Genomic DNA, 26,471 nt, shown 5'->3' with positions numbered 1-26,471 from the left:
CTTCATGGTAGACTTATCTAACATGTTCTTCCATTGATACATTATCAATAGGAAGATTGTGAGGATGAGACTACTTAGGTACTTTTACAATCCATTCAAGACAATCTATGGGATTGTGGTACCAAGTTCGGAAACTAAAGCGTTCGGTTTTTCTTTGTCAAGTTTTGGATAGCGTTTGCAAATATATTGGTAAACAAATACATAACGAATATAAATTGATTGATTTTAAGCCATTTGATTCGGGTCTTTAAATCAAATAGCACCACCCACTATTTTTGGCAAATTCCATATCCCTCATCGGAATTCGAGAGTTTTTGGAGGAAACTCTTAGTAGGGTATGGGAGACTCACTATTACCAAGCCCACCTCACAATGATATGATGTTGGCTAGCAAAAATAATAATGAGAGAGTACGCTTACTCATTTACATCTAATGTAAGAACCCATCTTATTTGGCCTCTAGAGAATGTCACCTCACAATGATATGATGTTGGCTCCATTGCACTTAGTTAAGTCATTCCCACCATGCAAGTTCGGGTAGGGGTTCAAGAACAACCTCACGATGATACGATGTTGATCATTCTCGTTGCCTACCTTTCACAACATCAAGTATGCATATAAACTCCTCCTGAGTGTAAGCATGCACTTTGTACTCCCCCATGATAGGGTGAAGCCGGTGTACAAGTCACAAACGATTGGAGCCTACCACGGTGGAAGGCCACGAAAGAGTGTTCAAAGCACTCCCACGCTTATCAACTTAATATTGATTTGGTTGAGGGTTTTTAGGTCTCATCACATATAAACATACATTTTAATCCAATTAAAACATTTTGGTCCTATTACAACTATTGGTCCATATGATTGATTTAGTAGTATATAATACTCCCACTATGCTTTTAAAACGGTTTTTAAAGCAAGACTATATGGTACTACTAACATAAGATTTGCGTTCATTGATGGACTATATAGTTGCCTTAGGGCCTTAGGATGACTATGAACCTTTGATTCGATTCAACACGAGCCTAGTGTTGAATCTCGGTCTAGGGATGGTGATTGATTTTAGTTACGCGTTTAATCACATTAAGGCGTGTTGTCTTATTGGGCGTTGGACCCAACTACTCCAATTTCATGCATATCGAATAAAAACAAGAAATGAGTACTTCAAAGTAAATAAGAGCTTATGCTCTTTTACAACAATTGATCAAATCAAATTACTTTAAAGTAAAGAAGAGCTTATGCTCTTTTACAACAATTGATCATATCAAATTGCAACCAAAATTTAATCTACACATTCCCATGGTTCAAACAAATTTGAAACGGCCTTTCACATAGCTCAATTATAGTAGGCTTAGGTTCATAATCACCCTTTCTTTAATTAATTAACGCTTTAACTAATTAAACTTGAATGCAACATTTTCATTTGGTTTTTGTATCCATAGAATTGATTTAAATGGAGCTAAATGAAATGAAAATCCAATTCTCATTTAAAGAGACAAAACAATTTTGTTCTCTACCTAATTTGGGCCAAAATGCTATGACCTCAACTTTTGGGCCATTTTGCAAAACTTAAACTTTTGGGGTCACTTTGTAAAAACACAAAAGTCCACTACTTCATGTAATTACAACTATAACCCAAAAATTTCCACAAAAGCTAAAACTTCATTAAAGGAGCAAAACAATTTGTCCTTTTAGTGATTTTGGACCTTTACATAAAAACGTAAACTTTTGGGTCAAACTACAAATACACAAAAGTATCAAAACTTTATGTAATTGCATAAAAGCCCCACAAGGACCCTAATTGAGTAGGGTGGCCGGCCATTGAAGCAAAGTAATAAAAAAAATTTCAAAGTTTTTGTAAGTGGGGTGGGTGAAATGGAATAAATCATTACACACCTACCCACTAAAATTTCTTTAATCTTTCAAAATAAATATCTAATATATTTAAACATAAGAAATATTTCAAAACAAAAACTTTATGAAATAAATCAAAACTTTGAATCAAAACACCAAACCTTTTGTTCTTGGCAAGAACATATCAAGAACAATGAAGAACATCCATGAAAACCCATAAGAGCTCCATGAACATTCTTCACCCAAAAACATACCAAAACCACTCAAACTTAAGGGAAATAACATACAACCATACTAGGGTACATAGGGGTTCCAAAAGTCACTCTAAAACACTTTTAACAAGTCAAACAAGAACCCAAAAATCCACCCTTTGGATTTGGCCGAATTTCCCCAAAAACATGGCACCAAATTTTAGCTCCAAAATTCATGCTCATATGAACTACATCTACAACATTTGAGATGGCAAATTTTCTAACAAAATTTACATTCAAAGAAGCAAGAATAAAGCTTGTAACAATTACAACATTCAAATCACAAACTATGAACTACAAAACCCAAAAGGATTCACCAACTACTAGACTTAGGCTCTGATACCACTTGAAGGAAAATTTGTTAAAAACAAGTTCATTTGAGCAACATCAACAACATGCAATTAACAATTAAAAGGCGGAATCATGTTTATATGCACTCAAAAACAAAACTTAACCCATGAACTTCAAAGCCTAGTAGATAGGTGAACCAAGACTCAACTCAAAACAAAGTGAGTTGAGAAATCAATACCTTTGTAGATTTCTCTTTGCATAAGCAAAGGCTAATCACCCAAAGAGAGGGCCTTCATTCCTTGCATCTTAGATCCATGGATTTGGATGGATGAAAAGGTTTCTCCAAGTTCCCAAAATTGAGAACCTCTAAGTCTCCACACCAAGGTAAGATTGGAGAAGAAATGAGTGACCTTGAGGAAGTAAGATTGCTAGATGTTTTCCTCAAGAGTGGCCGGCCATTTTAGAGAGAAAGGAGAGTTTGTTTTCATCTTTACTCCTTAGAAAAACCCTAAGGATGAAATGGCTATAAAGATGTCTTTATACCACCTCACAATGGAGTGGCAAACTTGCAATTAAGCCAAGTTCACTACCCTCCTCTAAATGGCCGAATTTAAGGGGATTTATTGGGCTATTTGGGCCTTTGTGAATCATTATTCATTAAGTTGTCATACAACTTAAGTCAATGGACTTGACGTTCGAAGCCCATTGGGCCTTAAGGTCCAAAACTATCCCGAGGTCTTTTAACGAACTTATTCGTTTGATTAATAATCATATTAATTAATCCTTGCCATAAATAATTAAACCATTTAATTATTCTTACTCATCTCCGTTGAATCTTCAATCTCTACCTTACACGGTGTACGATCCATTAGGTTCCTTTTAGCGAGGTAGTGGGCGATTCAAACTCTTTCAAATCGATTGTGAATTGAAACTTACTTTCAATTCTCCCGTTAGTGATAATACACTTTTAGGGCTTCCACAAACCATGGTTGACGCCTAGCAGCATGTCATGGTTACCCAAGCTAATCAGAAGAGGTGGAGAACCTATTCAGTTTTAGGATTACAAATGCAATACGGTCTTTCTCTAATACAATACTCTTGACCACATTGTTTGGTTTGATAGTTTATTCATGTCTACTATCCAATGTGAGTCTTGTGCTTATATGATTACCTTGAATGTGACTTGGAACGCATTCCAACATCTCATTCATACTCTGGCCAGAGATTCTAAATCATATCATAGAGTATTCTCCCTCAAACAGTTTGAAGGTTAGAGATCCCTTGTTGCGCATTCACTTGCCTCCATGGCTAAGTGGCTTAACCCCGACGATGCCGTGGACACCCTCCTGATGGAGTGACTTTGACATAATCAAAGATTAAGGACCTAACCACAAGACAACTGTGATGCCTCAGGTCAAATGACTACTTTGCATTATCCCAACCATGAGTTCTCATGTGACATGAATATGAGAACTCTTCGTTGATCGTGTTCAGTGAACTCATTCTCTATTGAGCACCTACGTACTTGTCTTGATGTCACACACACCAATGACTCGAGACTAGTCACTCTCCCTGAGAGAAGACATAGCACGTACTGATCTTAACGGACTGTCAATGCCCAATTGAAAATCCTATGATCAGGAACGTTTAGGATGTGTCAACGAAAGAATGGTCTCATGAATCTAACTTCTTTAGATCGCATTCTTCCAATCACATATTCCTTGGACTTATCGTTTAAGCATATAACATTTATATGAGACGGCTCAAACAATAATCTTTGCCCTTAATATTAAACTAGATTAGTTTAACATGTGAAATGTCCATAAAGTATCATCATATGATTGGTTTTAGGGCACATTTCCAACACATGCCCACCTCCATATAACACAAGACCTTTTGGGAGCTCACTGCTTCGGGTTCTGTAGGAACTCTGAAGTTAAGCGAGAATGGGCCAAAGCATTCCTAGGATGGATGACCCACTGGGAAGTTCTGCTCGTGTGATTTCCCAGAAACAAAACCATGAAGGCATGGTCAGGGCTCAAAGTGGACAATATCGTGCTATGGCAGAGTCGAGCCCCGGATGTCGTGGAGCCTGGGTCGGGATGTGACAACAATCCTTGGTGTTAGAATACAGATTACAGAGTAGATACATGTATTTTCATTTATACATTCTCAACCCATGATTTACCTTTGTGTTTGGGGACATGACTGGGTAGCTACCTATAAGAATATTTGAAATGGTCTACCCCAGCTCCCAGGCTCCCTTTCAACAACTCATCAAATGGCTTTTTCAAGGGGTACTTTCTCGACCCACACCTCACAGCATTTTGCAGAATGTATGAGATTCCAGTGGAATCCTTCTTGCATCAATAAATAATTAAAGCTAAAAAATGAGGCTCTGATCCGAAAAATAAATGAAAACAAAAACAAACACACACACACACACACACACACACACACTTATATATATATATGTTTGTGTGTGTATGCTAGTTAATATAATATTTTTGAAGACTTAACTGCTAGCAGAGCACAGAAAATCAGCAACTACATAAATGGGTAGCTCCATTTTATTAATAAATAAACAAACAGACAAAAAATGAAAATTTTCAGATTTTGAAAGAGTACTCACGGTGGGGTTCGGAAAACGATGCCAAAGACCTTATTTTCATCGCGTTGGACATGGAAGCGACTTGGGCACCTGTCTTTTTATGGCGGAGAAGCAAAGCTTCCGACTTGCACTCTCCGATGAACTCCTCGATGACCTTCTCGAACCCAGCTTGTCCAAATCTTCATCTGTCAAGGTTAAGGAAGAAAGCACCTCATAACACTCTGTACCTGTGAGTATCCATAAGAAAAAATGGATTAAATCGCAAAATTACCAACAAAAAAGAAGAAGGGTAGCTTAGGGTTTGAGTTACTTATATTATGTACCTCATGGTAGTGGTTATGGTGGAGAGTGAGTTGGGGACATGCCGACGGCGGTTAAGGAGAGGGAGGCGAAATGGGTTTGAGAAAATGAGGGAAGGAAGCCGGACGGCGGAGCAAGGAGGGTGGCGGTGGGGTTCATAATCGGACGGCGATGGCTGCTTTCAAAAAGAGGAAAGAGCTGCTTTCAATGAGAGGAAAGACTTCAATTCCAAGATTGAGAGATGAGATGGCGGTGGCTGCCATGATGTTGGGTCACAGTGATGGATGTTAATCAATATCAATGGAAGATTTGTGATATACGAAGAACAGTTTTAGAGAGAGAGTGAGAGATAGAGAAAGAAGAAAGAAATTGTATATGATTTTACTTAATCAGCAAGTAATGCAATGTACATCACTATTTATACATAACAAACTTAATCAGCAAGTAATGCAATCTACATTACTATTTGTACACAACAAACTTAACTACCTAACCAACCCATAGCTCCTAATCTTGTGACAAGTGTAACAATCCTACACTCACTAACTCATACTGTAACATCCCCCTTCAATCTCTTGCTTTGATAAGTTAAGCATGAGATTGTTACAATGTGTTTGAAATAAAGGAGTACTCAATCCCTTGGTCAAGATATCTTCAAACTGTTCTCTGGAGGAAACAAACTGAACAAACTGCTGCTGTTTTGCCACTCGTTCCCTAAAAAAATGCACTTCGATTTCAATATGCTTTGTCTTTTAATGCTGAATTGAATTAAATGAGAGAGCAATAGCTCGCAGATTGTCACAAAACAATACTGGAGCTTTAGAGATAGGAACCTGCAGAAACACAAGTAGTTGTCTGATCCAATCGAGTTCTACATAAGTAGTAGACAAAGTACGATATTCTACCTCAGTAGAGGACCTGGAAACAGTTTGTTGTTTCTTAGAAGACCAAGACACAGGATTTGGTCCTAGAAATACAACTAGTCCAGTAGTAGATCGTCGATCATTTGGGTCTCCTGCCCAATCAGCATCACTGAATGTTGTTAAATTCAAATCACCTCTATTATAACTAATTCCCAACTGTAGTGTTCCCTTTAAGTACCTGAGTATGCGTTTCACAGCTGTGAAATGAGCAACCATTGGATTCTGCATAAACTGGCAAACCTGATGCACAGAGAATGCAATATCAGGCCTGGTAAAAGTAAGGTACTGCAATGCCCCTACAATGCTTTTGTACAAAGTGGGATTTCCATACGGTTGTCCATCATCCTTAAGCAATCTGTTATAGGGTAGACAGGGAGTATCACAAGATTTGGACTCATTCATTTCTGTCTTGAGTAACAAATCCTAAACATATTTGGTCTGAGACATAAATAACCTAGTTTTGGTTTTGGAAATTTGGATTCCCAGAAAATAATTCAAATCTCTTAAGTCTTTGATCTCAAACTCAACTATGAGAGAGTGAATAACATCCTGAATTGCATTGGATGCACTGCCAGTAATATTGATGCCATCAACATACAACAATAAGATAACAATCTCAAAATCCACTTGTTTCACAAATAAGGAAGAATTAGAGTATGTATTTTTGAACCTCAGTGTAGGTAGAAATGTAGTTAACCTTTCATTCCAAGCTCTGGGGCTTGTTTTAACCCATATAACGATTTATGAAGTTTGCAGACGAAATTTGTATGATTGAGATCCACAAATCCAGGAGGTTGAGCCACATATACTTCTTCTTGGATAATTCCATGCAGAAATGCATTCTTGACATCTAACTACCTTAAACTCCAACCAAAGTGTGCTGCAAAGGCCAAGACAATCCTGACAGTAGTTAGCTTGACAACAGGACTAAAGGTTTCTCCATACTCTTGACCTGGTTCTTGAGTGAAGCCCTTAGCCACTAATCAAGCTTTATGTCTAGCAATAGGGCCATTTGTATGCTTTTTAATCTTAAATATCCACTTACACCCAACTAAATTTTTATTTGTAAATAATGACACCAAACTCCATGTTCCCTGAGAATGAAGAGCATCAACTTCTTCTGTCATAGCTTTCATCCAAATAGGAACTTTTAATGCAATTTTGTAATTAATTGGCTCAACCAAAGACCAATCAACACCACCAGATTCTTGTAAAGTACTTAGCAAAGCCTTCTTCTTCACAATTCCATTTTTGCTTCAAGTTTGCAACAGATGCAAATTGATAGGAGGAATCTCCAAAACTATTTGCAAAATTTCAAGTTGAAATGAAGAACCTTGATGCATATGAACAAGTGATATTGCTTCAGCATTGGACTCAGGTACCATAAGGACTGATGGAGAAGATTCAGATTTACCAATAATGGACAGAGGTGAGTGTGGGACAAATAGAGAGGATGAGGATGACAAGGGTGATGTTTGTGGCGCTAGAGAACAAGACTCAGTCGAATTACTAAATGTAGGAGTTGTATGAGTAATGGAAGTGACATGAGACACAGGTAGAACAACAACATTAGTGTTTATGACAGTAAGTAAAGGAGATGAAGGTTGGGGCATCACAAAAGGTGTATAGGAGGACTTGGAATGTAGCAATAAGTCTGAAAATGGATAATCATGTTCATGACATACAACATGCCTAGAAATGTAGGTTTTTTCCAAGATACATCATAACAAATATACCCCTTATATTGTGAAGCATAACCTAAAAACACACATTCAATGGTTTTGGGTTGAAGTTTGTTACTAAGATATGGTTTTAAAAAGGGATAGTAGGCACAACCAAATATTCTTAAATGAGAAATTTGTGGAACAACTCCAAATAGAACTTCAAAGGGAGACTTATCAAGTATAACTGATATGGGCATTCAATTAATTAAGTAAGATGCAGTTTGGACAGCATAAGACCAGAAATAGGAAGGTAACTTAGCGTTCTGCATTAAAGTGATTGTGGTTTCTATAAGGTGCCTATGTTTTCTCTCAGCCAACCCATTTTGTTTAGGAGTATAAGGACATGATTTTTTTTTATGAAGAATACCCTTATCTTTAAGAAAGGATTCTGCTAATATATTCTCCACCCCCCTCTCAAATCACTTTGGAAGATCTAAATACAACTTGAGAACTAAGTTTGATCATAGTTGTAAAATGTAACAAACACAAAAAACAAGTCACCTTTATTGATTAATGGAAACAACCAACAGTGCCTTGTACATTCATCAACAAAAATCACATAGTACCTATATCCATCTATAGAAATACAAGGAGAATGACCCCAAAGGTCACTATGTATAGTGTGAAAAGGTTGTACGGACTTATTGACACTATGGTGAAAAGGAAGTTTACAAAACTTGCCTTGTAGACAACTGTGACATGATTGGTGAAGAAACCTGGTTACATTAGATATGAGCCTTATGCAACATCAATGTAACAATCTTACTTGTAGGGTGACCTAGTCTATGATGCCAAGTAGAAGATAGTACTAGCTGACCAAGATATGCTTAAGGTGGTTGTGTTATATTTTTTAGGATAGACTGAAAAGATGCAAAAGGAATGGGATGGAGTCCATTACTACACAACCCTTTGTAGAGAATCCTCCTTGTGGCCTTGTCCTGAATCCAAAAGCAAAATGCATAAAAAATTAACCAACAGTTGTTATCCAAACAGATCAGATGCATTAACAACAAGTTTTAGGACAATTTTGGAACATAAAGCACAAAATTCAAGTTTATTGGTTTCACCGTTAATAACAGATTGACCAATGTGTGATACTAACAAACCTTCACCATTTTCTGTTTGAATCGTTTCATTGGATGGATGAGGAGTTGCCAAAGACAAGTTAGACAGATCTGTAGTCATATGATTTATGGCACCGGAGTTAGTGAGCCAACTTGAGGGAGGCCCTGAGAGGTGAATGCCTGAGATGGTTGAACTGCAATATGCATAGCATGCATAGAAGATGGCTGAGATTGGAAATGCTAAGAATAAGTGTGCCCATAAGTCTGAGGAGACATAGGAAGATAAATCTAATAGGAACCACCACCAATATAATTGGGACCTTTGTCATTATAAAAATAGTACCATGTGGAATGATTTGTTTTGCCACAAATGTGACACTTGGATCTCTCAGGAGGCTTAGAACCACAAAATGGTGCAGTATGGCCTTCACTGTTACACAATTGACATGTAGGAATAAGAGGGGCAGATAGAGAAGAATAGTATTAACTTGGAGATTGACCAAGAATACCTGGAGTTGGTGTAGGCCACACATAAGTCTGTGTGTAAAGTTGGGGTCTTAAGTTGAATAACCTCTTACCTTGATTGAACTTACCCTTACCCTTGTTCCTATTGAAAGACTTATAGCCACCATTAAGATAGGAAGATTGACCATGAGAACCATTAGACTGCTGAAGTGGTGGTGCTTGAGATATAGTAGGTCCAGAGTTAGTAGTTATAATAGTGAGATATGAAGGAGCAACAAAAACATTGTCCACAAAAACATTGTCCACAATACTTTCTTCAGCCAATAATTGTGATCGAAACTCTTTAAGGGAAATCACACTTTGTCTACCCCTAACCACACATCTAAAGTAGAATAGTCAGAAGAATTGATACTAGATTCAGTAGAGACATTAGGCACAGGGCAGGGATTGGAACCATCAACAAATCCCATAATGCCATTGCTTTCCAGCATGAGTTGTATCTGAAAATGCCAATTCAAGTAGTTGGAATCATCTGATTTCATGTTCACCGACATAGAGATTGTAGAAATAAGGGCCGTAATTAGAGATTGAAGAATCATAAGTTGAGCAGCAATCACCATTGTTGCAGAAAACAACCAAATTAGATCAATGTGCAAGAAGAACTTCACTGAGAACAAATCGCAAACACTTGGAGTGCACACGCCAGAGAGATATAGAAGAAAAATCGATCACAGCACAAGACCGAGCCAAACCCTAAACAATGAGGGTGCACGAAGATGAAGAAATCCTTGAGAATCAAGAAACAGAAATCAGAGGCAACCGAAGACAAAATCGAAGGTAGCGGAAGCAAGAAGACGGATCGAAGTATCACACACAAGCATCAGAGGCGATTGATATCATATTAACCAATATCAATGGAAGATCTGTAATCTATGTAGAACATTTTTAGAAAGAGAGAGAGAGAGAGAGAGAGAGAGAGAGAGATAAGAATGAAGTTGTATATGATTTTACTTAATCATCAAATAATGCAATGTACATCACTATTTATACATAACAAACTTAACTACGCAACCAACCCACAGCTTCTAATCTTGTGACAAGTGTAGCAATCCTACACTTACTAACTCATAGTCTAACAATGGAGAGAAGGGAGAAGTCTGAGAGACAGAGAGAAAAGGAAAGTGAATGAGAGATGGGAAAAGTCTGAGAGATAGGGTATTCCTTCCACCCCTGATTTCCTCCCCAATTCTACAGCATCACCTACTCCCTATTTCCTTGTAACCTAACCACCAAATTTCATGCCAATTTCCTAAAATTCAAAATTTTCCGCCATAAGTTTTTGGGCGCCATGCCAAAATTTTGAAAATAGAAAGCTAAAAATAAAGGCACCATGCCAAAATTTTGGCAACTCTCCAAAACACATGGTAAGGATTTAATCTCATAGAAGTGAGATTAAATCCTATTCTATGGTTATTATTGTAGTAAAGTTTTTTAATTAATGTCGAAGTGTGAAAAATATAAGAAAAATATACAAATGCTTGTGATGACAATCTCTACAACTTTTGTGAAGAGATCAACTCCGAAATTCACCACTATCATCCTATAAACCTTAGATTAAATTTTAGCCTTTGATTGTTGTTTATGTTTATGTTTACGCTCCATTCTTCTCACATAATTTCGTTTTTCAAATTTTCTTTTCAAAAAACATAATCTTCTAGTGAATTCAGAAACTTGAACGGTTCGGATCATTGATATCACATTTAGATTTTTACAGTTAGTGAAATTATTGCTATGAGTTTATAAAGTCTCAATAAACTATATAACATTGACCCATATTGATAGGATACGCATTCTATGAAACTAATTTCAATGATCCAACCGTCAAACCTGTTTGTATATACTTCGAGATCTCATACGCAAAATATCAAAAAAAAAAAAAAAAACATTTAGAGATTAGCTAACTGGACAAAACTTTTTTACGATTATAAACGAAAAATCACGATTTAACGGCTATTTGAACTCGGATTTTGATGATTTTTACAGCTACACTACTTGATCCTATATGAATACAATGAATGAATTCAATCTTCAATTTAAAATATTTACACTAGTGGATACCACAAAAACTTATGTTATACTTAATGAAAATATAAATAAACTCTAAGTGTTAGTGAATCTATCGTTTTGATGGGATACGCATTCTACGAAACTAATTTCAACGATCCAACCATCAAACTTGTTAGTATATATTTCGAGATCGCATACAAAAAAAGCACAAAAAACAAACATTCAGAGATCAAGTAACGGGACAAAAAATTTCAACGGTTATAAACAAAAAATCACGATTTAATGGTTATTTTAACTCCGATTTTGATGATTTTTTACAGCTACACTCCTTAATTCTATATGAATGAATTTGATCTTCAATTTAAAAAGATTTACACAAAATCTTATGTTATAGTTAATGAAAGTATAAATAAATTATAAGTGTCAGTGAATCTATTGTTTTGATGGGATACGCATTCTACAAGACTAATTTCAATGATCCAACTGTCAAACTTATTCGTATATACTTCGAGATTGCATACGCAAAAAATTGCAAAACACAAACATTCAAAGATCAAGTAATGGGACAAAACTTTTCAGCGGTTATAAACAAAAAAATCACAATTTAACGATTATTTTAACTCGGATTTGGATGATTGTTTACAACTACACTCCTTAATCCTATATGAATACAATAAACTAATTCGATCGTCAATTTAAAATATTTAAACAAGTGGACCACAAAAACCCTTTGTGCAACGCGATTGTTTCGTCACGTAAACACCCTTTGCGTGATGCATTGGTTGGTCTATCGCGCAAACACCCTTTGCGCAATAGTGAACTAATACGTTGTGCAAATGGCCTTTGCGCGACGCATTTTCTCCGTCACACAAACATCTTTTGCGTGATGCATTGGTTGGTCCGTTGTGCAAACACCCTTTGCGTAATGATGAACCAATACATCACACAAATGTCCTTTGAGTGACGCAACTGGTCCGTCGCACAAACACCCTTTGCACAACAGTGAACCAATACATCGTGCAAATGGCCTTTACGCAATGCAGTTGGTCCGTCACGCAATTTTCTGGCACCAAACAAAGCCTTTTACTGCTTTTTTTTTTTCCAACATTGCGCGACGAAGGTCCACCTACGTTGCGCTAAACAGTTTTGCACGACAGAGTGCTTTGTCATGCAAAGTCCCGTCACACGAAATGTCCTTGCGTGACGCTTAGTTGTCAATGTTGTGCAAAACATTTTCGCACAACGAAATTTGCTCCATCGCACAAGTGTGTTTTTGTACTAGTGATCTACGCAAGATTTGATGTGCAATGCAACCTCAGTTTTAAAAAACAGCTCTTGTAATTTTCAAATCTATTTATCTTAGATTGTTTGTGTTATGCTTGGACTGGTTCAATTCGATTGTTATAATTTGGATTTGTTAATCTGTTTTAGAACACAAGAGAGACTGCCTATGCCATTAGGAAGATGCATTTGGAAAAGGCTAAAAGGTGCTTGGAAGATGTTTTAGCCCATAAGCAAGCCATTCCCTTCCGCCGCTTTTTTCGCGATGTTGGTCGAACTGCTCAGGCGAAGAATCGCCAGTCCAATGGTCAGGGACATTGGCCGGTTAAGTCTGCTAATTTCATTCTTGATTTGCTCAAGAATGCTGAGGTAAATGTTTCTCGTTTGTTGGCATGGCTTTCGCCTCTTTGCTTAATGTTTTATATTAGCAATGAACGCAAACTAAGCTGCTTTCGTATTTTGTAGGTAAAAGGGCTTGATGTGGATTCGCTCTACGTCTCTCACTTCCATGTAGTGAAATAGCTCATGTGTTGTTGCAGTGTTGTTGTGCATTGCAGTTTATAAATTATATATATAAGAGTTGGGCCCCGTGGACTCGCTGCGAATCAAACGGGCCGAGTTAGTTCCCGTTCCAAAACTCAAAACCCCTTTACCCGGCTCATCCCGCCCCGTTACTATTTAAAACGAATAAGGTATGTTCCTCCAAAATTGGGCCCAACCCAGCCCGTGCTCAGCCCTAGGTGAGACCATGCTTTTAAAAAGAGCTTTTTTTTTTTAGGAGGTGGAGTGAATAATGCGCATTAATGAAACTTTCTAAACGACAACTCTACCCTCCTTTCTTTCCCTACTTCTTCGTTCTTTGCCCTCACGAATCGGGTCAGCCCTAATTTTGCACCATTCACAGCTCGCACTCTCGTCTCTAGCTAGCTCTCTCCCTCCCAGCTCGTAGACAAAGCAGCAAAAATCTCCTATATTATAACAATTGCTGCATAGGTCAAATCTGATTTTCTCGAATTAGACAATGCATTTATTAGCCTTCAAATCTCCAATACCCTTGGTACCAGATTGGATTGATTTCAGTCATTTGTTTAATTCAAATTGGAATGATGGATGTAAGGTGATGGGGGCAAGGTAGAGATCGGTGTCGGGATAGAAGATTCAACACTTTTTTCCTAAGCATGAGATTGATCTGGATTTTATGAAAATTTAATGGGGGTGTTGTGTGAGTGTGGGGGACGTGAGTCCATCGTTGTTGGAGAAGAAATCAGGGTTGAGCAAACAGTTTCTCCTTGTTTTTTTTTAGTATAAATTAGCACGAGAGACTAGCTGGGAATTGAAAAAAAGAAATTAACTGGTAAATGTACACACCCTAATGCATACTGAGGTGGTGTTTGTGCAAATTTCTCTAATAATTATTTATAATTTGAGTTCTATGTACTGTTATTTTGCATAGGCAAAGTACATATAATAAAAGTTTACCAAACACTCTAACACTGTCTTTTTTGGAAATTTATCAATAATAGCAAAAAATTAGCTCTTAATTTCAAAAATGTCATTTTTTTATAAAAAAAAAATTCAATTCTATCCAAAATCTCACTTAAATGTCAGAAATACTCTCAATTTATACGAATAACCAGTTGTTGATTAAAATATTCTTTGTACTATAAGCTATGATAGACGAGATATATATATATTACTAGAACGAAAGAAGAACTGAAAAATAATAAAAATCCGCAAAAAAAAAACTACTACAAAGCAATTTGCAAATAATGATTTGTAGGAGAAGTGGATACTGATTCGCTACTACAACTGCTGCATAATTACAAAGACAATTTGATTAAAAACTACAGAAGCAATTATGTTAAGCTACAGAAGCAAAATATTTGATTTAATATTGCACAGATTATTAATACAATTAATTGACAATTCCTAGAAATTGATCGTTCAGGCAAGTCTGGATAAAACTGTGTACTTTTAAAATAAAATCAAACTAGGGAAAAAAAATTAAAAATTATGGATTTATTATTACGTATATAACCAAGAAAAGCTAAGAAATTCAAAAGTTGTCGTTGAACATGAAATGAAGCAACATCCCACTGCCCATCTACAGCTTTTGCCTTCACAATGTCGAAAGGCTAGACAGTAATAGACATGGTTGCTATTTGGCGACAACTTTTTTCCCTTAGAGTTGCATTCCAATTCACCACATGAAAACCTGCTTAATTAAATGAATTTAAACACTTTCATGGCCTTGGGCTTACGCGCTCGGAGACCACCAAGTCTGTGTTTTCTTCATTTGCAGACTTGTCCAAGCGATCAGCGGCTTTTAGAACCTACAAAAAACAATGATAAAATTCATTGATAACGACATGACCAAATGCGATTCATGCCTGCTATGTATAGTTACTTTCATCAAAGTTAAATCACCTCGGCATCCCAATTTGTTCTGGCAGTGAGAACAATTAGCACTACTGTTTGTAAAAAAACTCCGATAAGCATCCCCCACCAAATCCCCTGAAAAAAAAAGCCAAAATGCTTTAGGTTCTATCAGCATTCCTCACAAAGTAACAACTGTACGGAATGAGTGGGGGAGCAAGTGAACTTACCGCGACTCCCATACTAGCTTTGAAGCCAAGAAGACATCCAACTGGAAAACCAATTATATAGTAACAAACGAGGTTGACATAAGCCACCACATCTTGCCATCCGCTTCCAATTGCCACACCTAAATTCCACACATATGAAATTAGAAATGATTGTAAACATTTGTATGAGAGGACCTGGTTTGTTCATCTGCACTGCATCTTCCATCATATATCAATACCTGAGAGTATTGGTTGAATGCCATTCAAGAAAACGGAAACAACTAGCAATGGAGTTAAATCCAACACCGCCTCAACAACATCAGCATCACTTGTAAATAGCTTGCTAAGTCCAACTCGGAATATTAATATAATCGCACTGAAGATTATACTAATCAGGATGCTAGTTCCGTTCACTACAAACACTGAAAATTTCGCCACCTTTGGATGACCAGCCCCTAACTCGTTACTGACTCGGACACTGCATAAGCCAAGTCATCTTATTATGATTATATCACTTCCAATTATTGGACCTGTAAAGGAAAATTTTGAATTCTTATGAGCAGCTTTTTTTTTTTTTTTTTTTTTTTTTTGTCACAAACCTGGCCGCTGCGCTTAGGCCCAACATAAATTGCAAACTGAAGTTCCAGTAGTTCATGCTGGAATTGTTCATCACATAAGAACATGTAAAAGTTAGGTATAATAATAGCAATCATGGTTCAATAACTCATGAAATAATTAAACTGGTAATGAAATTCCCAGTTAACAAAAAAAAAAAAAAAAATCCGTACTTACCAAATAGAAATGGAGTCTAGTGAGATTGTAGGGTTGGGGAGGAGCCCTGATATTAGTGTTAGCCCTTGGTTGTACCATATCTCCAAACTACATTCATTCACAAAAGGAAAAAGATATTAGCATGTGAAGGTTTCAGAAAAGATAGGGAACTAAGGGTTTAACCATTTAGTAAAGCTATATACACATTCTCCAATAGAGATGGGCCGAACTGTTATATATAGGACTACATTAGAGTGTGTTAGCAACATAGTCAACTTTGTGTGTCTAAATAGTTTTTGTCAAAATTTACACACGAGTAATGATATAGACACCACATTTTTTTTAGACCACATTAGCAAACCGCCTTATTTGCTGAGTAATTGATACATCAGCTTCTACATAATTAAGATCGTTAACTAATGTGGTCTAAAAAAGCCAAGGTGGTCGCATTTGTAATTTTGCATTATTGTTTCACCTACCAGAGCATAATAGCAGAGGCAACAGTCAACTTGAAATAAGGCCACATCCCTTTGAAGGCTTTCCAAGAGAAGCCAGTCCAAGTCTCCTTGCACTTGGGACTCAAAAGAATGTAAAGCCCATATATAATGACAAGAAGCCACCAAGAGAAGCTTAGTGTAAGAGCAGCCCCAGTTAGGCCATAATCCACAACAAAAACCACCACCCAATTGAGAAGAATGTGAAGGATGAAAACTCCAACCGACATGTAAGCCAAGGGGTTGACTATGTTTTGAGCTTGAAGGAACCTCTGCTGGGGGCAGTTTATGGCAAATGCAAAAAGCTGAGGAATAATTCCTCTTGCAAAGATTTGGCCTTGCACTGCTATTTCTTCTGATTGCCCAATGGCTACGAGGATAGGACCTGACCACCAATACACAAATGAGAGGAGGATTGCTGCTCCCAAGTGCAAGATGATTGCTCTTTGGCATATGATTCCCATTGCTGGCAATTGCTTGGCCCCATATGCTTGCCCACACACAGTTTGCACAGCACTTGCCATTCCCAACTTTGATTCCAAACCGAGAATTAAGAAACAAGAACCAGAAAGTATTAATTCAACCACCGAAAAGAAAAATAGAAGAAAACATAGATATGAAATTGCGCTACATGAATTATTGAGAGAGTTATTGACACTTCAAAATAATCATCATGAACCCCTTAAGGTAAAAAAAACAAAGAAGGAATGCATTATGACTATTTTGGAACGTTAATACTGTTCCCATTTTTTATTAATTAGTTATATTATTTGGCTACAAACCATAATCCCATAAGCCAGACCCTGAATTCCCACACTAGCGATAGAGGCTCCGGCAAGCTCCAAGGCACTCAAATGCCCACAAAACATGAGGGTGACAAAGCTGAGCATATAGTTGAATACGGAAACAATAATAGATGAACCAGATAAAATCCATAGGAGTCTTGACTCCCAAACCACCAGCCTAGGCCACCATCGGAGTGACACTGGCCGGTGCCCTAGAAACTCTTCAACAGCAGGGGATGACAAATCAGCAAGCTGAGAATGCGTGTCAAATCCGAGAAGCAACGGCTGCTGGATCTCCTCCACCGATCCCATGGTTGGTTAGCCGTGCCACCACTACTTGAGGATTCTAGAAGTGTGTGTTACTTGGAAGAGGCAAGGGCCGACTTTCTTGTACTAAGTCTGGCCAGACAAATTGGATATATATAATTGTACATGAAACCGTCAGGTTTAACTACCATTCACAGAAGTTAGGTACTTTACAGACATTGTATTCATGTGCTACCTTGCAAGAGAATAACCACAATCGCAAGAGAATGAGAACAACTTTCCTTGATTGCAAATTCCAAGTCATTGGAAACAATACTGGAAGTTGTACTTTAGAATTTATTACAGATGATTCTGTTGTGACAGGTTAGAGTTTGGTGTCTCTCCTTTTCAGATTGAAATCATACCAACAAGATTACAGGATGTGTCTCTTCTTCTCAAACACGTGTGTAGCTACAGGTCAACAGAATTTTGGTATCTTAATTAATTTTAGGTAGAATTTTGGTCTAGTAATTAAAAAGTGGGATCGGATTATGCTATCATATTATATTATTTGTGTAAAGTCTTTTGACGGGCGGCTACTGTTTTGAAAAATTGTATTGCTAATTATTTGGGACTAGTGCTCCAAGCGTGGTCCATTATTTGCTTGACCTGACGTGATCAGCAAGGTTTATTTTGTTAGTTTTTTTTTATTAAAATGATAAAATGTCACTTTCACTCTAGCATTGTTATCATGGGAAAAAATATTACTGTGAATATATTGAAAAAGAAGAAATAAAGATACAATAACCTAGAAAGGAATTGTTTTGTTAGTTAGAAGAAGGTCCGAATGTGAGTTTAAGAATTGTATTGCGAATCATTTGTAATTATTGTTTCAAAGGAGCCCCATTTGTTTTCTAACAAAGAAATCTCGATGGAGATTTTATTGATGAATGAGAGAAAGAAGTTACCCTTGATTAGAGGGAATATAAATTTAAAATCCATGAATCCTGAACCCTAAACAAAACCTAAACCCCCGAAGGGTATGAACTTTCAAAAGAAGCACAACGTTTGGGTCGGGTTGTTGAGAATGAATTTCATATTGATGAGATGAGCGACTTTGTATGTGCTTATAAGTAAGTTGGGTTACTCTCCATATTGCCAATTGGTTTTATGGTGAAACCTCTTAACTTTCTTCATGATATCAGAGCAGGTTGTCTGATGTGTAAAGCCCAATGGTCACACGTGCTCCACATTATCCCTTGTGTTGTCCACATGTTTAGCTTGAAAATCCGCTACACGTGAGGGGGCTTGTTGAGAATGAATCTCACATTGATGAGATGAGAGACCTTGCATGTGCTTATAAGTAAGATGAGTTACTCTCTATATTGTCAATATGTTTCATGATGGAACATCAACTTTGTTTAGCGTGATGAGGGAGGTTTGTTTTGTTGGTCAGAGGGAAGAGAGATTTTCATTTTTCAATATACTTGGAACACAAGCCAATATGTACGTTGTCATATTACAAGTGAAGGGCACTTAATAATATAATATTATCTCTATTTATATTTTGACACATGGTGTACTAGTTTATGTTTTTAGTTACATGAAAAATAATCTCTCTAGAAGGAGGTCACCAGGGATGCATGCAAACCTCTTCTTCCGGTTGATTACTTAAGAGGCTGCAATAATTCTATATTATATAGGTAAACAGTTGTGCTGATTAATTTGTAGAAGGACAGTTGGGCACACAGAGAGAGGAATCACCTAAAAATGCTTCAGTATATTTAATCCTTTTTAACACTTTAGCATTTAATATTGTTAATTGCTTGCTTTGTGAACATGACTGCTAAAGATTGTAGCCAGAATTCTTGTTGAAATTTTTACTCGATGTCATTGTCTCAAAAGCCACAACTTGATTAATTAATACTGGTTATACATGATGCCATGAGCTTTTTCATTACCTTCAACTTTCTTAGAACATTAAAAAAATAAGGGGATACTGAACAGAGATATATACATGTAGTTTGTAAGTTTTAAGGAAGGGTTGTCTCCTAGATAGGTTGGAGTTCGGTGTCTCTCTCTTTTCCTGATCGAGACCATGCCAACAAGATTAATTATATTATTTGTGCATAGTTTTTCAAAGGGCGCCTGCTGTTTTGAAGAATTGTATTGCTAATTATTTGTGATTATTAGTGCTCCAAAGGTGGTCCATTGTTAGGCCTAAATTGACTATATTTGTTTGGCCAATGATAGGATTTTTATTCCCTATTCAAATAGGATTAAAATTACATAAAATACTTAAAAGAGCACAAAATAGTCATAGTATAAATTCTCATTCAAGATTGTTCTCCAAAAAATTTGAATAAATAATTTCTACTTAAAATTAATCCTTAATTAACTATTTAAGAACCTATTTTAGAAAAGGATTTGATATTATGAATTAAACTAATGAATACAGAATATTAAATAAAATAATTGAAATTGTTTTTGTAAATTAAATCGGCAGCAGGAAAGAAAACAATTTGAGAAAATTCGTTCGTAAAATGCATTAAGGTTTAGCCGTCACCGTTAACAATTCTATGTAATTTTACTATTTACTTATGAATTACATATGCAACTTTGAAGGTTAGGTTTTCCTATGTAATTTTACATATTGTACTTGTGGCATTTAAGGTAGAACGTATATCATACATGCAATATGTCTATAGTATTCAGATCAAATCTAAACATGCAAGACTCGCTAAGTTTTGTGAAAACCTTTTAAAAAATTATGCAACCCTTAAGATGTGGCATTCACCTTAAGTGAAATTACAATTATATATTAATCACAAGAACCATTAATTGATTCCAGGGTGTGTTGCAACAGCAATTGCATCAACTTATTTGTCTAAACATCCTATTGGTGATTAGGCATCATGATGTGTAGACAGTTTAAACATAGTGATTAACAATTCAAAATATCCATGCATAATATCATAAGCATTCCAATAAATACTACATATTTATGCTAATGGTCGGGGCTCGCCTTAACAAAAGGAATTAGTTACACACAATTATAATAAAAAAGCAAAATATTATTAAGAAGAAAGGATAGAAAACACCCTCGAAACAAATCATCAAAATCGCTCTAAACCAAGGTCTACTCCCCCAAAAACGTTATTGCCACCAAAAAGCCTAATTAGGCCTGAAACATCACTCTCGTGTAAATCTCAATCTTTTAATGTCTTTTAATGTGTTTTATGATTTTTAATCTCAATCTTTGTCTATAATATACTATAAAAATAAAGAAATAAATAAAACTTAAATTTTAAAATTTATATAGAATAATAATTAATAAACAATAAATACATATTCATTATATCTATTGTATTTTATAGTAAGTTTTTTTTAGTAGTTTAAAAAATTAAAATCATCAAAATAACTTTTTTCTTATCGTGTTGAAATAGGTTACCATGTCACTTTCCTGTAAACCTGTTAGGGACCCACTATTAAAGGGTTATTATCGTGTGACCCGATAATGACCTGATTAGTTATCGTGTTGACCCGAAACCCATTATTTTCGTGTCATTTACGTGTTGTGTTAACGGGTCGTGTAAGAAATTGTCAGATTTAGTACCTCCAACTTTCTATTTCAAATCATTCTCGTTCAAAAAAGAAAAAAAAGAGATATATACATGTAAATAATCTCTACATTATTTTCTATTAGTAAGTTTTGAGGAAGGATTGTCTCCATGAAGGATACTATACATTGTAATCTTGAAACTCTCCTGGAAGGGTAAGTTAAAATCTATCATTCATATTTCTACACATACATAAAAAAAAAGTCAAGATTCTGTCATAAAATTATTTGATGGTATGAGGGGTAGCTCAACCACTTAAAAACACATATAAAGTCATTTTTCTTTGATGTGAGATTCATATCCTACAAATAAGTACATTTTAGCAGAGCCCTCATACTCAACAAATATTAGGTGACTGTTATGTCTATTTTGGTATTATACAAAACTATAATACTTTTACATTAAAAATGCATTTTTTTTCCATTGATTTGTTACTCACAACACTTTTCAAAAGAAAGTTTATCAAATACTCAATTGTTTTATTTTACAAATGATTATTCTCAATGCATAACAAAAGCCTTTTTTTTCTTTAAATGGTACAATAATTCCAAACTAGCCCTACATCTAATACATACATAATATTACAATGAAAACAACATTTATTTTTCACTCTGTCATGATAAACAAAAGCGGATCTACATCAAATGGAGAAGAAAATAATGTGCTAGGCTCATGTGTTGATGCCGAACCAACATCCCAAACCTGTTTTACTCGAGTTTGGACATAATCAACGTCAAAATTTTATTGGACATCAAAATCTTTCACTGATAATTGAATTCCCTGCAGCTCCACTTCTACTTCTTTCATAGTAGGACGCTTTTTTCCATTCAAATTCAAGCAACGTTTAGCAACTACCATGATCTCTTCCTTGCTGGCATCTTTCACAACTCGGGCATCAAGAATATCGAACAAACGATTCTTGTCCATGGAAAGAAGAAAATAATGTGATAGGCTCATGGGTTCTTGTGACTTTGTCTTAAAAATTGGTTTTTTTCCTGTCAATACCTCAACAAGGACCACTCCATAGCTATAAACGTCACTCTTGTCTGTAAATTGGCTACTCTGAAAGTACTCCGGGTCCAAATAACCGAACGTTCCATTTACCTGTGTCATGGTAAGGTGTGTTTTGTCAATGGTGACAGATCGTGATGTCCCAAAGTCTGCCACTTTGGCTCTGTATTTATCATCCAACAGTATGTTCGAAGACTTGACGTCTCCGTGGTAAATAGGACTGGATTGCCGAGTGTAAGTATGATAGTGCTCCTGCAACTTCGGTTGCAACTCGTAACCGCATTTCCCATGTAAGAGGAAACTCCTCATTTTGGTGCTGAATATAATGAGAGTCTTCCATTGTGTATAAACTCGTAAACCAAAAGGGGTACTTCAGTCTCCAAACAGCAACCCATTAATTTAACCACATTCTTTTGAATAACTTGTGACAGAATGACAATTTCATTGACGAATTGGCTCACTTCGTCTCCACTAACTACACTTTTCGACTTCTTGACAGCAACGATTTTCCCATTTGCTAACATTCCTTTGTATACGGCACCTTGGCCTCCCTGACCAAGGATTCTCTCTACACTGAAATGGTCCGTGGCGTTTTCTATCTCCTCTGCATGCACTGAACAATTTATTTTGGGTACAGTACAAAAAACTACCTCAACTATTAGTGTCACGACATTTTCACAGCTCATTTTAGAATTTGGTCTAATGTTATACCTTCCGTTATTTGACCGTTTACTTTTCAGTTAAATGTTGATGTGACTTGATTCGGAATCTACTTTTTATTAAAAAAAAAATTATTAAAAAATTATTAAAAATTAAAAAAATTAAAAATTAAAAAAAAACCCTCAATTTGTCCCTCCTCCTCCCCCTCCTCCTCCTCCTCTCTGTTCTGGCCCACCGTGTCGTCATCTCTTATCATACCACCTTTCTCCTGGTGATCAAGAACCGGCGTCTTCAAATCATGATGATGAAGCAACATGATAGAAGAAGATGATGGTGCCAAATTGAGATTTTAGTTGTGTGATGGAGGCTGGAGCTTTCGTGGGTGTTCATGGTGGTGGGCGTGACGTGGTTGTTGGGTGGAGGACAGAAATTTTGGTGCAAGTGTTGGTGACCCTTTAGTCGGAAAATGCTTGGTTTTCGGTCTGCCATACCCAGACAACGGAGGATGATGGAAGAGAGAGAGAGGTACGTTAATTAAATATTAAGTTTTTTTAATTGCTTTAAAGATGGGCCAGACCGTTGATATAAATTCCACCTTAAATGCACAGATGTCAAGACCTGATTGGTGAAACTCCAAGTCAGCAAGAGTTCCCGTCACCTTCAAAAATTTCTCATAACAATGGCTGCATAGCTCGAATCCAATTTTCTCGACTCAGACTGTGCATTTATTAGCCTTCAAATCTCCAATACCCTTTGTACCAGATTGGATTGATTTCAGTCATTTGTTTAATTTAAATTGGAATGATGGATGTAAGGTGATGGGGGCAAGGCAGAGATCGGTGTTGGGATAGAAGGTTCAACACTTTTTCCTGGGCATGAGATTGGTTTGGATTTTATGAAATTTAATGGTGGTGTTGTGTGAGTGTGGGGGACGAGAGACCATCATTGTTGGAGAAGGAATCAGGGATGAGCAAACAGTTTCTCCTTGTTTTTTTTTAATTTTTTTAAAATAAAAAAAAATAAAAAAAATAAAAAATAAAAACTCATAAGAAAGTATAAATTAGCACCAGAGGCTAGCTGGGAATTGAAAAAAGAAATTAACTGGTATATGTACACACCCTAACGCATACTTAGGTGGTGTTTATGCAAATTTCTCTAATAATTATTTATTATTTGAGTTATATCTACTATTATTTTGTCAAATTATAAAACTAACAGCATACCTAAGATCATGTCCTTTTCAGTCATTTTACATAGTCAAAGTACTTGTAATAAAAATTTACCAAATATTTTAATACTGTTTTTTTTTAATTAATCAATAATAGCAAAAAAATTAGCTCTTAATTTCAAAAATGTTATTTTTTATTAAAAAAAAACAAAATTCAATTCCATCCAAAATGTGACAACCCGTTGCGGAATTTTCAAACCGTAAGTGTGAAAGGACGATTTTGCCCTTAGTATGAATTTTCGTTGTGTGGTTGTTTTTGAGCTTGGTTTGGGCTGGTTGTGGACCACACACATTTCCCCACACACACACTCACCCTTTCCCTGCCATGCACCCTGTCCCGAGCCATTTCCCTCTCCCATTTCCATTCCCATTGTACGGACACACCCCAAATCTCTCCAAATCTTCACAAATCGAAGAAACAAAGTACATATTCATGCTCGTGAGGTCCGTAGGAGTTCAACCATACCCATTTCAGGTAAGGATACCTTCGTTTTCACGTCGAACTCGGGATACCCTGATTTTGTCACTATTCATGCACACGTTAATTCTTGTGTTTATGAGAATTTCAAGCTTGTAGGAAGCTTGGTGAGGTCCTTAGGAGGCTCGGGGTGGTTCGTTTGAAGGTTTTGGACGTCGGGATCGTGAGTTACAAGGTTGGCCGGAGTTGGTGGTGTTTTCCCGGCGAGATTCCGTGGATTTTAGCACTTGAAAGTGGTATGGATTTGTTCCTCTCGTTGTAAGCTTCATTTTGGTACCAATTTTGTGAAATTTGGTTGAAAAACGAAGAAGATATGAAGGTTTGAAGTTTTTACGATTTTCCGGGGCCGGCGCCGGAGCCTCGCCAGAGAAGACGACGGAATATTCCGTCAGTTTGGACGGAATATTCCTAACGGCGTTAACGGAATCCGTTAAAGTTAACGGAATATTCCTGACGGCGTTAACTGACGCCGTCAGCGTGCCAGGCACGTGCTTGCGCGTGGCCGGCGCGTGGGGGCGCGTGCGACGGTGAAAATTTTTTCTAAAAATATAGGGATGTTCCTGAGGTTGAGTAGATCACGTTGGTGTATTCATACACCCCATTTGAGCATTATATGAGAAGTTATTTCATAAGGTTGGTTATGTGTTTTAAAATTAACGTTTTTATAGTTGTTTCGCATATAGGTGAGACCTATCCCGAGGACGAGCGCGGTCACTCGAGGCAAGGGGGTTACGACCCTTCTACATACCAGTGAGTGGGCTTTTGGTTTTCCGTATATACCTATATACTTATACTTTTCCCAGAAAGTGAAATGAAACGTTTATTCGTTTATATGCCATGCATTATGTTGCTGTTTGTTTATGCATTGTTAGTTGCATATATATATATATATATATATGTTGGTGCTGCGAACGCACAGGTAAGTGCCAAGTGAGTTATGATTTATGTTTACATTCAGTAGTGAATTGAGATGCATATAGAGAGCTCATAACTTGCACCCCCGGTGTTAGCGCTCCCGCCCAGAGTCGGGCACAGTCCTTCATGTGATGCTCACCTGCCGCACCACACGCTCATCTTGGATCCAAGTTAGGTGCACAGTCCTGTCGTATAGACCACTTTAGGTGGTTCCGACTCGTGTGCAGGTATAGTTAGTGAGATGGAGATTTGAGCTCTAGATTCAGCCGTACAGGTCATGTTAGGTGACTCCGATTGACAGATTTTATGGCATTGATGTGATATTACCTGAGCACTTGCATTTTACTTCGAGGATTTGGCATAGTATATTTTCCGAGCATGATTTATATATATGTATATTATATTTTCTAGGAAGTATACAGGTTTTACGGCGAGGGGTTAGAACTTGTTTATGAAATGGTTTTTGAAAAGCTTTGTTTTTGCCCATTCACACTTTTTGTTTTGCGCCCCTCCAGGTTCTAGTTGGCTAGCACTTCTGGTGGCTTCCCTGAGGATTTCCCCGGCATATCTGACAGACTATTACCAGTGTAGGACCACCTTTGGGTGTGCTTTTGTAGTGTCGTTTTCTCCCGGATTGCATTAGGTCTTCGTGCTCTGAACTTTGTGTTCACACTTACGCTTGCACATGTTTGTTATTACCTCGTGTAAAGCCGGATTTTATTTATTCGTACTATTTTTTATTATTATTTTATTAGCTTCCGCACTGTGCACATGGTTACGTCACTTCCACGTGACGGCCAGCATGCCCTGATCTCGATCGGGGTGTGTCACAAAATCCCACGTACTTAAAT

General features: G+C 36.8%; 1 protein-coding gene and 3 pseudogenes across 1 annotated transcript; all 4 read right to left on the bottom strand.

Annotated features, from left to right (window-relative positions):
* Positions 1-5,060: 5,060 nt before the first annotated feature.
* Positions 5,061-6,628, bottom strand: LOC137709104 (secreted RxLR effector protein 161 pseudogene; annotated as a pseudogene).
* Positions 6,629-8,847: 2,219 nt separating this feature from the next.
* On the bottom strand, positions 8,848-10,099 carry LOC148689427 (uncharacterized; annotated as a pseudogene).
* A 4,630-nt stretch (positions 10,100-14,729) lies between these two features.
* LOC137709540 (protein DETOXIFICATION 41-like) lies at positions 14,730-17,974 on the bottom strand. Its single transcript, XM_068448623.2, has 8 exons — positions 17,460-17,974; positions 16,663-17,207; positions 16,205-16,291; positions 16,012-16,068; positions 15,652-15,890; positions 15,434-15,552; positions 15,255-15,341; positions 14,730-15,160 (listed from the first exon to the last, which is right to left on the bottom strand). The coding sequence occupies exons 1-8, from the start codon at positions 17,772-17,774 to the stop codon at positions 15,071-15,073; spliced, it is 1,539 nt and encodes a 512-aa protein (XP_068304724.1). The 5' UTR covers positions 17,775-17,974; the 3' UTR covers positions 14,730-15,070.
* Positions 17,975-22,069: 4,095 nt separating this feature from the next.
* LOC137709105 (wall-associated receptor kinase-like 1) lies at positions 22,070-24,598 on the bottom strand (annotated as a pseudogene).
* Positions 24,599-26,471: the final 1,873 nt, after the last annotated feature.

The sequence above is a fragment of the Pyrus communis genome, chromosome 17, assembly GCF_041283825.1.
Source record: "Pyrus communis isolate YQ-2024b chromosome 17, ASM4128382v1, whole genome shotgun sequence".
In the NCBI taxonomy this organism is placed as follows: Eukaryota; Viridiplantae; Streptophyta; class Magnoliopsida; order Rosales; family Rosaceae; genus Pyrus; species Pyrus communis.
The sequence above is the reverse complement of the archived record's forward strand: the minus strand, read 5'-3'. Positions and strand labels throughout refer to the sequence as shown.

Excerpts from the sequence above, each read along its gene's own strand:
- LOC137709540 (XM_068448623.2), bottom strand. The coding sequence starts at position 17,774 with ATGGGATCGGTGGAGGAGATCCAGCAGCCGTTGCTTCTCGGATTTGAC. Across the intron at positions 17,208-17,459 it reads GTCTGGCTTATGGGATTATG|TTGGGAATGGCAAGTGCTGT; the intron begins GTTTGTAGCCAA and ends TTGGAATCAAAG. Across the intron at positions 16,069-16,204 it reads CTAGACTCCATTTCTATTTG|CATGAACTACTGGAACTTCA; the intron begins GTAAGTACGGAT and ends GAACAATTCCAG.